General features: G+C 42.6%; 1 protein-coding gene across 2 annotated transcripts in view; it reads right to left on the reverse strand.

The window, feature by feature from the left end:
• The window catches only part of kcnn3 (potassium intermediate/small conductance calcium-activated channel, subfamily N, member 3), a 46747-nt gene that overhangs the window by 7098 nt on the left and 26157 nt on the right, over window positions 1-13492 (reverse strand). For both annotated transcript variants that reach the window (XM_034610917.1, XM_034610916.1), the window contains exons 6-7: window positions 11533-11674; window positions 5812-5922 (exon numbers count right to left, since the gene is read on the reverse strand). In XM_034610917.1, the coding sequence (XP_034466808.1) occupies window positions 5812-5922; window positions 11533-11674 (253 nt within the window). The remainder of the gene's footprint in view (window positions 1-5811; window positions 5923-11532; window positions 11675-13492) is intronic.

The raw sequence follows: 13492 nt of genomic DNA on the forward strand, positions 1-13492 counted from the left end.
CGGCTGGCTTGCCAATGCTTTTCATGAGTGCACAAACAGCTCTCTCCTTAGGGAGATTTGGCAATGAGAACCAACAGGACACACACACACACACACACACACACACACACACACACACACACACACACACACACACACACACACACACACACACACACACACACACACACACACACACACACACACACACACACACACACACCCTCTTGTTCTGTCTATATGCCACTTTACATCTTAGACCAGCTCAAATGGGCTGCATTATCTCAGCTAGTGGAAAGTAATTCAGCGCAGCGCTTCGATGGTTCATTAAAACCAGCGATCATTTAATTATGACAACAACTGAAAGGAACAACAGCGGAATGAGTCGCCGCTCTTGAACGAGCTGTCACAGACACACGCTCGACGCCGCAGAGGAGACACATTAGAGAAACAGCCTCCGTAATGGTGCTCGTGTATGGGCAGTGTTGACAGTCATCAGAGTCAACAGCAGGGTGGTTATTTTTCTCCATTTCTCGGCTCATAAACAGACTTCAGAGGCTTCTAGTTTGTACCAGATTACTGTGATTCAAAATGTCAATATGGGCATCAGGTCAACTTGTGCGGACAAAGATGAGGACTCCTTTATATGAATTCATCACCATATCCGCTCCTGTGTGTTTCATGCCCTGTATGTCTCCATAGGTTGCTCTGTAATTACAACATAGGGGTTTGACACCCGGTGCAAAAGAAGCGGGTGGATACCATAGAGAAAGGGAGCGAGGATCTCTGAGGACATGAATTGAATGAGAGACTTCAAAGAGACGCTGAGCATTGAACAAAGAACAATTATATCCCCGTCTGAGGAGCACAAAAGACCCCAGCAGCTTGGCTAATCAGCAGCCATCCACCGCAGTCAAGCACCGCTCACACGCATTCACGCCCACACGTACACACATGCAGACGTACACACGCTATTGGCTGCAAATGAAGAGAGTAAGAGGCCTTGGGCCCCTGCAGATGTTTTTTCAATGACAGGAGGAAGTCAAACCCAAAAAAGAGCCAATAGATAAGAGCCTTGCCATGTTACCAGTCAATCTCCATGACGGTTTGCATCACAGTTATTCATTTGTACATACATACAGCGTGTTTACGGAGAAGGTATTGAAATATAGTATGCAAATCTCGTGTGAACAAAAAAAAAAAGTTTAGTGCCATGACAAATCTGATTTGAAAGTAAATCGGAGCAGGCGGTGTGATGTAAACCGTGCCATCCCATGTCCAATGTCAATAGGATTACAGAGCTTGTGTCCATGCAGAGAAAAGACAAGACACCAACAGAGCAGCAAGGATCCTAAAGAGGCATCACAAGCATGACATGTTGACAGTGAGCCCACGGCACCAAAGTCAACATGGCTGTAAATATGTTGCTTTAACATAAAATTTAAAATCACAACTGCCTCCGCAGTCAGAAAGGAAGCAGCGACCAGAAGTAAAGAGGTAATTTGTCTGCATTATGTTGAAGCAAAACACAGTTTCTCTAGTTTTAATCACCAGGTTACTGAAGAGCACGTTTAATACCCCTTCTGTCTACAGCCCCATCGGTAAATTGATATGTCAAATCCCATTTATCAGCGGATTAATCACTGCAGGGTGAGTGAAATATGATGAATGGTGGCATCTTGTGTGAGTGGCTCGCAGTGGACGTTTTCACGCCAACTTCCAACATCTGTCCAGCGGCGCAGTGGGAGCCAGAGACACCGCTACAGGACATTTAATTAGACGACGCTGAAGCTTCACCCTTGGAGCTGCTTCATGTGCAGATACCAGGGAGCGATAATACCCGATTGTATTTTTCAGCCAAATTCCCAATCCCCTCTTTATTTATTTTCTTCCTCTCTCCTCCTGGGAGTTCAGGTAGAGACTGAGGTGACAACACCATTATCGGGTGTAAGAGACTCAACATGAGCCGCTAAGAATACGCCACGAGAAACCCAGCGGCAGCCATTCCGGGACCATATGGCCTGTACTTGGGCGACCATGTTGGGGCCATATGGCTGGTTTGGGTCAAAGCGCTTGTTCTGGCTGGTCCCCTACATGGCGAACCTTATGGTAGGTACATGTGCGCGCTCTTCATACAAGGGATTTCCACTCCTCAGTTAATGACATATTGAGGAATACAAATCAATCAGTTCAAATATGTTAATGAGGTCACTACGGGTGATATAATTAATTATAACAGTAGAGTGATTTACATTCAAAAGGGCATGAATTTATATGGCAGATAAAAAAAAGAAAAATGAACGAATCTGTTATTTAAATTGAAAAAGGAAAGAAGGGGATTGCGCTTTTTCTTGATTTCTCGTAGGGATGGAAATGTTTGTTCTACCATCGGCTGAAGGACCTGGCCCTTTCAACCCTGGAGGGCCTTAATGACCTGTGTATGCAATTAGCAATTATCTGCTCTGGTGCTAGAGATACAATGATGTTTTGTCGAGGAGACGAAAACATAAACAAACAGGCCAATTACCTTGGCAACAACCTCTCCCTTCATTGGCGTGTCATGGCGTCACGTGGCCTTACCTGCTCTGACCTTTGACTCAAAGGCACGGTGACGGCAAGAGACGAGACAAGTCTCTCTCTCTCTCTCTCTCTCTCTCTCTCTCTCTCTCTCTCTCTCTCTCTCTCTCTCTCTCTCTCTCTCTCTCTCTCTCTCTCTCACACACACACACAGACACAGACACAGACACAGACACACACTCACAGGTTTGCGCAGCTATCTTATTAGGAGTTTGCTTTGACTTCCATTCATTGTGGACAGCCAAACCAAAAACCTTATTTATAAACTTGGCCAATTCGTACCTAACCTTAACCTAACAACAATTCACACCTGACCCCTAACCTTAACCAGGAGCTCAGAAATGATGTTTTGCCGCATTAGGATGAGGCTTTGGTCCCAGTGAGGATTACTGGTCCAGACAAGGTCAGTGTTTGTGCTGGAAAGGGTCCTAAAGAGGTAACGAAAACGGCAAAGACACACACACACACACACACACGCACACACACTGAATGAGTTTCATCCCAACATCTAAAGCTGAAGCTGAGGGGTTCACTCAAGGATCAAACCAATCAATGAGGGTTCACAGAGTTTTTCATAGAATTTTAAATAATAACGTCTCCACTAAAAAGGATCCATCCGGCCTGCTAGTGAATTAAAGGGCTGTCAGAAGACGAGTTATTTTTACTGTGCGGAGTGAGCGCGAGCTAAGAAGAAATCTTCGGGGGGTTCGATTGCTCCCATTTGGCTGGTGGTGTAAACATTGGAAGGCATTGCAGCACCTCCTCCTTGGCCAGCGTGGCAGAGTGCACGCTGAATATTCAGAACGGGTGAAGAGGCTGAATATGCCACAGGGACATCTGATAATGCTGTGAATTAACCAATGGTCCAATGTGGAAGCAGCGTACACACACAGAGTGCAAATTAATTGAGGCCTAACAGTTTCAACTCTTGCAACATAATTTAAAAAGCTTGCAAACCTCAGAAACAGACTCTCTATTTGCACTGGCAATGGGCTTATTGTTCTCTTAAGGAGACACCACTTCACTCCACTGACTTAGCACCGACAGTAAGTGTGTCCTGCTTCTTTAGTGTGGAGAGTGCTGTGAACGTCCAGGGCGATATTCTGACCAGATGGATTTCCAGCAGCGCTCTAACCAACCAATACTTCAGGGTGGATCCTCTGTGAACTGCAACCAGAGTGGCAGCCTTTTAAATCGCACCTCCAACGCTCTGCACCAAGACGACAAGGCTCCCGGCATCAAACACCAGCACTCAAAACCTCACACACGCGGTTCGACTCAGGGATGTTAAGTGTTATTCAATTAACACCCGTGTTAATCCTATCAAGGAGAGGGGAACACTCCACTCCACTGAACCCTACATGAGAATTAACCCTGTGCGTTGAACTTTGAATGATGTCTTTAAAGCTCATCATCCTCCCTGAGAAGGTACCACACACGATTTCAACTTCAGGCCTGTCGGGTGAGTGTGTAAATCGGAGGATGAAAAACTTAAGAGAAAATATTTTTGAAATATCTGTCAGGCTGTGTCAAAATTACCACACAGATTTGGGCTAAAAATAATCTCAGTGTTGGTTTGTTTGCAGATGTATGGGTTTCTTTTTCAGATAACACGCTGCTGACATCAAGCAGAGACATTACCAACAAAACACAGTCCACTTACAGCTTCACTGATTGACATTTAATTGACATTCTTGTTAATCCTTCAAAGGGACGGAAACCCATTTCGCTTACGTAGAAACCCAGTGTGTGTGTGTGTGTGTGTGTGTGTGTGATGATGGAGTCTATCGTTGCATTATTCATTAAAAAGACTTGAGTGATTGCACGCTCTTGTTACCATGTTATGGCAGAGAATGGCCCCAGCCATGTAAATCAATGTGCTTACAACAGCTTCAATCATTGGTCTCTCAGTAATAGAGGGCAGGAGACAATTACCACTGCATAAACTACAGAGCCTTTAAAGGAAATGTCACCGAGCAGCACGCTGCATTGTGTCAAGTGAGACAGCTGAATGGCAGCTCCCTCATTTGATGCCTGTCTTTGTTAAGACTGTGATTTAATGGACTGGGTAATGCATTCACTGACACATTTTTTTTCCTCCAAGGGCTAATAGCATTTAAAGAAAATCAGTTTCATCTGTATGTTTTTCAATGAAAGTAAAATTATATTATTTTCCATTTACAAATCATAAACTTTATGTCAAGTTCTAAATTTTAAGTGATTCCCAACCAGGTGTACATTAACTTCTGCAGATACAAAGGTGAAACATAGAGTAGTAGTAGCTGCGGAGATATTTTTGTCTGGACTGACAGACTCTGTCACGAGCGCTAAATATGACCATCCCATGGTCATTACCATATATATTTAAAATATTCTAAAACCTTTTGTATAATTAGTGTATTTATATTCTAAAATCTTTTAAATTGGGGTACATCAGACAAAAACTGTGTGAACAGCTGCTTTACACGGTCAGCTGAGCTCCAGGTTGTGAGAACTACACATACAAATACTGTTCAAGGTGTTAAATGTCTCGTGAAAACACACTCTGGTTGACCTGCTTGGCTCCAATAGAGACAAAGTGATTTGGCTCCTCTATTGATGTTCTATCCATGGTGAAATTATTGATCACCCTACCCTGTTCAATCACCCACATACCCTGCTGCCATAATGTATCCTACATATTTGATACGGGAGCTATTTTTAAAACTTGGGAGTCTTTCAACTATATGAAAAATTGAAAAGGACCGAAGGAGGGAGGGAGGGAGTGAGAGATGGAGGGAAGGCAGCAAGGAGAGGAAGAAGGAGAGGAGGTGAGGTGATGGAGAGCGGGAGTGAGAGAAAGGGATTCATTGTCAAAGAGACAAATGTCAGAGGAGATGGGCGGTGGGAGGGCGGAGGGATGGTCAAGTGGGAGAAAAAACTGAAGGAGGGAGCTGAATGGAGAGAGTGAGCGAGAGATGACCTTTCATTGCCTTCACTCACTCAAAAAACACGGCACTCTGTCACAACAATACATGGCGGTAGTGTGATGGAGAATTGGTGAGGGTGAAGAAGGGTCAGTGCGAGGACAAATACCCAAATCTCTAAAATACCCCCCAGAGGGAATTACCAAATAAAAAAATGTACTTTTACCAAATTACAGTATTTTAGAGGCCCAGTGATGATGCACACAGATATCACACAGTAGCTTCGCCTGATTTCTGAAACATGACGACATATCCATTCATACCACCGACAACAAACAAGCCTACACACCCTCTTGGTGAGTTGCGTGTCCATCATGAAGTTGTGTACGTGTTTCTCGGCCTTGGTCAGCTCCAGCTTCCTGGCTACCACGGCAACCACCAGAGCCGTACATCCTGCGCCCTGAGAGGGAGGAGGAGGAGGAGGAGGAGGAGGAGGAGGAGGAGAAAGCAGAGCACTGAGTCAGTCAGTACAGAGGAGGAATTGGTAAATCGGTGGCTTTTGGCCGGGGGAATTAGCCCAGATGATTGAACGGAGAGAGGACAAATATGAGGAAGGGAGCTGCACGACAGACGGAGAAGTGAAAGGGAGAGAGGAGAGGATTAGGGGGGGATAGCTCTGTTCCAGATCCACATTTCCTCATGTTGAAAGGCAAGCCAAGTCTATTTTCACTCCAAATCCATCTGGTGTGAGATCCTCTCTATATCGCCGCTATATGTAGCAGAAAAATATGCCCTGTATAGATATGAAAACACATCAAAAATTGACACTACCTAATTTTCTTTAATTGGATGCTGTCAATCTGAATTACATGGTGTCAGTCTCCTGTCAACGGGGACTCGAGGTCTGCGGGATGCTTACAAGTCTAAAATACAGTTCATCTGTATTCCAGGTTGAAAAATATGGAAAATTCATTTGGGAGAAGAGTGACAGCAGTCTCTCATCCAGAAAGACATGCTTGAGAGGAGAAGAGGAGCGGGAACACAGGGAGGAAGAAAGACTTAATTAACTTTCAGATTAGACACTGTTTTCAATGGGGCTGTCGGGTGCTCACAGGTTCCTCTGACGGGGCAGCCACCGAGAGGGAAAAAGGGAGAAGGGAGGAAAAGATAAAGAGAGTGAAGAGCTATGAGTAAATATAAATGGGGAAGGGAGAAATCATGAAGGGAGGGATGAATGCATGGAGGAGGCAAGGATGTGTGTGTGTGTGTGTGTGTGTGTGTGTGTGTGGAACAGGATGGAAGATGGAGAAGAAAGCAATGTTAATGAGGTCACATATCTGATAAATACTGAATTAAGATTAAGAGTGTTTAATGAAAATGTATGAGTGCTCTTTCTTCCTTGAGTTTGTGCAACTCACAGATTGAGAGAGAGAGAGAGAGAGAGAGAGAGAGAGAGAGAGAGAGAGAGAGAGAGAGAGACCAGAAGAGATATCAGGAGAGAAACGCGGTGAGTTGGACATGGAGGGAGCACAAACCACATTTTGAAGCATGTAGGAAATAGCCTGAGGCTTTATCTTGCACTCGTGAGCGATAACACAGGTTTGCCAAAAATAACTTTGGCTGGGTTCAGTAACAAACAGGCATTAGTGCCCACGTCTATACACTCATCTACTCTATTTGTGTTTATTCAAAAACTATGAATAAAATATGATGAGGGCCGATGGAAAACCCTTCGAGCATTCATATATGTCAGCGCTTTAGGGAAAGGAGCCGAGGATTCCTGCAGCACAGTATGGACAAGTGTCGTGCCTCGTGCATGTACCCAGCTGTGTGCATGTGTTTGCGTGCGTGTTTCAAAATTGTCCTCCTTGGTCAGAAACAGTGGGGTGCTGATTGGTTTGTCAAGGTCGGCTCTGTGTGTATGCACATGCATGTGCGAGTGACCATGTGTGTAAGTGCGTGTGTGTGTGTGTGACAGTTTGTTTGTGTATACGCCTGCATCCATTTGATTCCAGCAGGGTTCCCTGTGCAATCACCACTGAGTGACACGGCTGATGATGGCTGTGCTGTTGTGATTTGTTTCATACGCCCGGGTGTTTCCCTCACTCCCTCCATTACACCACTGCCATCTACCTCAGGAGAAGGGGGAACCACCAATCTGTGCCACAGTGTAATAGCCTCTTTTCTCCTGGTCAAAATTACATTTGTTAGCTACATGCAAAAAAAGGTTTCAACAAACAGGTCAAAGAGAGAAAAGAGGGGGAGATGTTCCACGTAAATAATAACAATTTGCTCAAATAGTGTGCAAAAAAACAAGCGGGACCTCATAACCTCAACCTGTGTTTACTTTTATTTCACTGAATAATTATATTCTAGATGTCTTTTGCTAATATTCATATATTATCATATAGTTCCTACTCTTTTATATTATTTTATAACGGGCCCAATTTGATTTTAGGATGCCACTTTCGTTATTTTGTTGTGCTTACACAATATTCTGTATCTCTTGTATGACTGACACAGAACAACTGTTTGTCAAGAAGTTGCAGAGCATGAACGCACATTCATAAGTGTCACTATTCTTTAAATCCCTATTTAGCAGTTATGAACAGTATGTGAACATTTATTAAATGATTATAACAGTAATATGCTCACACAAAGATATTTCGTGTGTTAATTAATGTAGAGCATTTTTCAACAATTCAAACTTCTATAAAGACATATTTCATTATTTCATTATTATAGCAATTTTTTCTGTCATTTATCTGTTTATACAGAATCCTGCAGGGGGAGTTATAGTTATAATAGGTCATTAATTGACATGTATCTGTGTACAATATGTTATATGTGTGTACAATATATTTTGTAAAACAAAATAAATACATTATTTTGTTATAAAAACATTTATTACATGTTTATATACATGCCAAATAAGGGGATTTAAAGTTAATGTGTATGAATGAAGATATAAGCATGTGAATACACACATGCATTCATTCCATTATCTGATATGTGCTTTAATGTAGAAAATAAACATCCTCTGTCTTCAGTGCAATGATAAGTTCATATAAACATTTCGCTTTAGTTTACCCTACTACCATCTACCTACCCACACAGACACATGAAAGCATGCACATATACTCACTTACACCTTGCACACCACCAAGTGGCCTCAGGGCAGTGGTATATTCCAACATTTTTGGCCTTTATGTGTTGTCATAGTAACACACGCGAGATTTTCTCCTATAGAAACTCATTAAAATAATATCCAACCCAGGAAAAAATCATATCTTGCTCTTTGCCCCTAACCTCTCGACCCGGCCCCCTCTGTCTTTTATAAAATTATTTTATTCACTTCACTTCAACGCTGTTTTCCCACGACCCGCTGCGACTGCCTCACGCAGGAGCCTTACCTTTCTCTGCATCCTCACTCCTTCTTTGATGATCAACGAAAATAAACCACTCGGAAAACTCTGAAGAGTGAAGCGAGAGCGTGTTTGTGTGTGTGACAGGGGAGGAGAGGGTGTGTGGGAGTCATGCTAAGAGTATGTGTGTGTCAAGTTGTGTGGAGGATGCAGTCTGTAGCTTGTAGAGGGCTTGGGACGACCGCGTATCCACCCCCTGTTTTATGTCTTTGTGTGTGTGTGTGTGTGTGTTAACATCACAGTGAGAGTTGTACTCTAAACACTAAAACACTGATTGGATGATTCACCCAACAAATGTGCATTAGTGTGTGTCTTTATGAAAGTGTGTTTATTCACACACACTCCGTTGTGAGCAGGCAAGTGCAGAGAGAGATACAGTGAATAATAACAGAATGCACATATAAGTTGTTGAGGAGCTTTGGGGAAGCTGAAAGCAACTAATGGAAAATATAATGTTCAAACACTCCAAGCATAAAAGATCTGAGAAACTGAAGGAAACAATAATGGGGTGTAAATGTTGAGGCTCTTATAATCCATCTCAGAGTTTCTGTTGAGCATCAACCAGCCGCCAATAAACAACTTCTTATTGGCTTCAGTATTCTGCCATGGTCTTTGTTGTATACAGTACTTTAAGGGAGATATTTTAGACTCATATTTTAGACTCATATTTAAAATTTGGACTATTACTTGAAAAGGTTTAAATGCTCTAATGTTCAGAAAACATATCACTTTCCTCCTATTGTCCAGTGCTGCAGCTCCTATTTTCAGCCTCTGTCTGCAACACCTTTCATTTTTTTTTGTAGCACCTGTCTCTTTAAGGCCGCCTCCCATTAAAGCCCAGTCTGCTCTGACTGGTCAGCTCTCTGTTGTGATAGCCTCCAGCGCGTGCAGGACATGTCAGCTTCCGTGCTCGCTTTACCCGGATTTGTTAGGGGGCGTGCCAGACTGGTGGCTAGACGAGCATTATGCAAATGTACATAAAAATCATAAAAATGTTGCGGAGGTATCCACCAGACTACTGAGGAGGCGATTCAGGAGCTTCAGGATCTTTTTTCTCTGGGGGACAGGAGTTCCCTTTACCGTAGCACTTCAGAGGAAAACGTATATAACTGAAAAAGCATGATATGTCTCCATTAACAAAACACACTCAAATGCAAAAAACTAAAACTTAATGTGTGTAAATGATGACTGCAGCAGCGACAGGATTAATGAAATGCTATTTTTATATATTTTATGCTACATGCATGCATCTTCATTTCCTTATGAAACTCGGATTTAAAAAGCTCTGCTTATTGATTTTATAATCTCAGCTAGTGAGCACATTATCACATCTTACCATGAGACTTGATTTTTTCTTTTCATTCGTGTTAAAAGCTCAACTATGCTACTGCATTTACTTATAGGGAATATTAGCATCTGGAATATGACTCCCATAGCTTTTAAAAACATAGAAAAGGAAAAAAATGGCATTCCTGGTATTAATAATTTATATATTAAACCCTAATATCCTGAATGTCATATCCAGGCTACCACCTCTTTCTAAATGGAAGACATTTTGCCAAACACGCTGATAATGTGATGCTTAATGTGTTACACAAGCCCATAATGAAGAAGAAAATAATTAATTATTATGTAATTTGGTAAAAAAACTGCTACATCCAACTCAGGTGAGCACCCACTCTGCAGTGGTTTTCAGTGTTTTAGCTGCACACTTGTCTTCTATTACTCACTGCTCTCTCCCCTTCGCAACATAAAACATGTGGCACACTGTGTCCTGTGAGAAAGGTATTCCCAATTAACAGGTTATTTTTGAGTCCTATTTTTCTGTCATGAGTGGCCATACTTAATAGCACTAGGATTACTTGACATTTAGCTGTAGAGCCATTATAAAAACACATTGCATTTGAAAAAAGATTAATTGCCTAAAATCCTTTCGAACAGTGTTAATGTGATAGCGTGGAAAAAGATGCATATCTCTAAATGGATTCACCAATTGGAGTAATTTTGTAAGAACTGTGGTTATCCTGTTAGAAAGAAATGAAGAAGAACAAGAGGACGACAGAGCAATGACAGAAAATTGGGAAAAACCGATAAAGAAATATTTGATTGAGGAAGAACACCTGTGATGTGAAGCAAATAGAGTAGCAGTCGACAGCTTAAACACTGATACTAACAGATGGAGGGTAGATAGAAATAAACACATGGCCTCAGGGAAGGAGAGAGGGAAAGAGGGATATATAGAAAGAGACAGAATGAGAAAGAGGTAGAGAGAGAGAGAAAATGACTGACAGGCAGAGAGATAGCAACTGAGAGTGGGAGGAACATGGCACACTGAAAGGTGGGACCTTCATTATGCAATGAGGACAGACAAAGGGATAACACACACACAGACACACACACAGACACACACTCACTAATTTCCTCTTGTTTGCACGCCTACACACCCAAAACACACAGACGCACAGATGCAGGCTAATTCAGAGAGGATTGCCCAAATTACACAAATGGCAGAATTTCTCTCACAAATGACAGCATGCTCTCTAATCTGCTGACCTTTGAATGAGGCGAGGACAGCTCCAAGGGGAGGGAGAGTGACAGAGAGAGAGAGAAAGAGAGGGACCGAGGGGGGGAGGAAAAGTACTGACCATGATTCCTGTCAGTAGACAGACTCCTTTGCCACAGTAGGTGTGAGGAACCATGTCTCCATAGCCGATGGACAGGAAAGTGATGGAGATAAGCCACATGGCTCCCAGGAAGTTACTGGTCACGTCCTGGGCATCGTGATACCTATAAAGACAACACGGCGCAGGCTCAGAGGGCAAAATCAGTCAATAGTAAAAGATATAAATAATAATAAAAACACAACTGGCCCACTAGTTCTCTCTGAAAATGTGGGCGTCAAAACCTCAAATAGGTGCCCTGCAATTTTACCTGACACAGAACATAACGTATACCCGCAGCTCCTGCCTCCATCCTGTCTGCACTATGCACAACACGGTTACCATAGCAACCAAACCTGGGGCAGATTGGACACAAAGTTGTTTTCCCGGAAACTATTCAACAGAGGAATGTTAATTTTGGCCTTGAATGTTAGTGATAGATATATTTGCTTTGAGCTCTCCATTCGCTTGCCTGAGGGGACATGTTCTCCTAATTATCATATTTACACCCTGTTTGAAGCAGTTTAATTTAATTTTATGTGCTTTTTCCCTCCATTAATTTGGTTAGGATGGGAGAGGAGATGTCAGTTGAGGTTCGGTGTGGACCGAACAATGGCTTCCCAGCAGCAGGGCGATGATGCATTTAACCAAGCTTATTCACAAACTGACAACTCCTCCTTGATTACCTCCAAAAGCATTTGAACCAATCAAAAAGAGGCGGTTACTTTTTAGTTTCTACTTAATGGCACATTAATCAAGTTACATTACTCATAAATTTGGATTTTTTTTTTGCCTTTAACTGTAAAATGGAAAAAATAATAGTCTGCACAGCCACATGATTGGGTCATTTCCCCCTTGGTCCGTGTTTTCCTTGTGTTTTCCCCATCCTCTTTTTAGGTCTGTGTAAGTACAAATCATTACAGAACAATCTGGTCAACATGGACCAAGTAAACTCAATTTAAGATCCATATCACATCCATCAAACTGCTTCCGGTCAAGGCACTCCTCTGGGATAGCACATATAGATTATCTGGACATTAACAAACACTAACCAATCTCAAGAAAAGCACGACACTCTAACTACTCTGTTCTGCCAGTCACAGACGCACAGCCGCTCCATTCAGCTCCTCCTCTGCCTTCTGCCACCGCTCTGCCAACTCCCCAGGAGGCCAACGCCACCAACGCAGAACCATTTTTAGGCCAGTTGGACAAGTGTTGAGGATTCCTTCGCTGGTTTTTTAATGATGGCCCAGACGCTTCCTTAAATTATAATATATTCCTTTACATTCCTATTGTATTTATTATATATTCCTATACCATATTCCTTGGTATTAAATTCCTTTATATTAAATTGTATTTATATTATTTCCATATATATACATAGAGAGAGAGAGAGAGAGAGAGAGAGAGAGAGAGAGAGAGAGAGAGAGAGAGAGAGAGAGAGAGAGAGAGAGAGAGGCCCCTCAAATTATGCTGTGGGATTTTAGATGTACATTGCAGATTGTGAAACTGAAACTGAAAAGAGGAGGCTCTATGTGGAGTATCTTTAAAAGGTTTGAGAGAGAAACTGGAAGATAAAATAGCCTCTCGGGTTGAACCTGCTAACCTAAGTTCTCTTGTTTTCTTGGCAGTCAGGTTGGATAATTGCATGCCTAACAAATCAGTATGCATTATGCCAGCAGCTAAATCTCGCTCACACTTTCTAACCCTCATAGGAATCGAGGCCCAATCCTCTACTGATTCCAATACAGAGGGACCTGTTGAATCTCCCGAGGGTGAACCGCTGCAACGTGGCAAAGCTTGGCTGATGCGGGTGGAACACAAGATTTGGACTATTACGTGCATCTCCTGGGGTCAAGTCGGTTATTTCCTCTCTGCCTGTCCTTTATGCCCCAAAGACAAGACTCATCAGGAGGAGTAGGGGTACTGATGAGCCAAATTAATC

The sequence above is a fragment of the Hippoglossus hippoglossus genome, chromosome 16, assembly GCF_009819705.1.
Source record: "Hippoglossus hippoglossus isolate fHipHip1 chromosome 16, fHipHip1.pri, whole genome shotgun sequence".
Taxonomy (NCBI): Eukaryota; Metazoa; Chordata; class Actinopteri; order Pleuronectiformes; family Pleuronectidae; genus Hippoglossus; species Hippoglossus hippoglossus.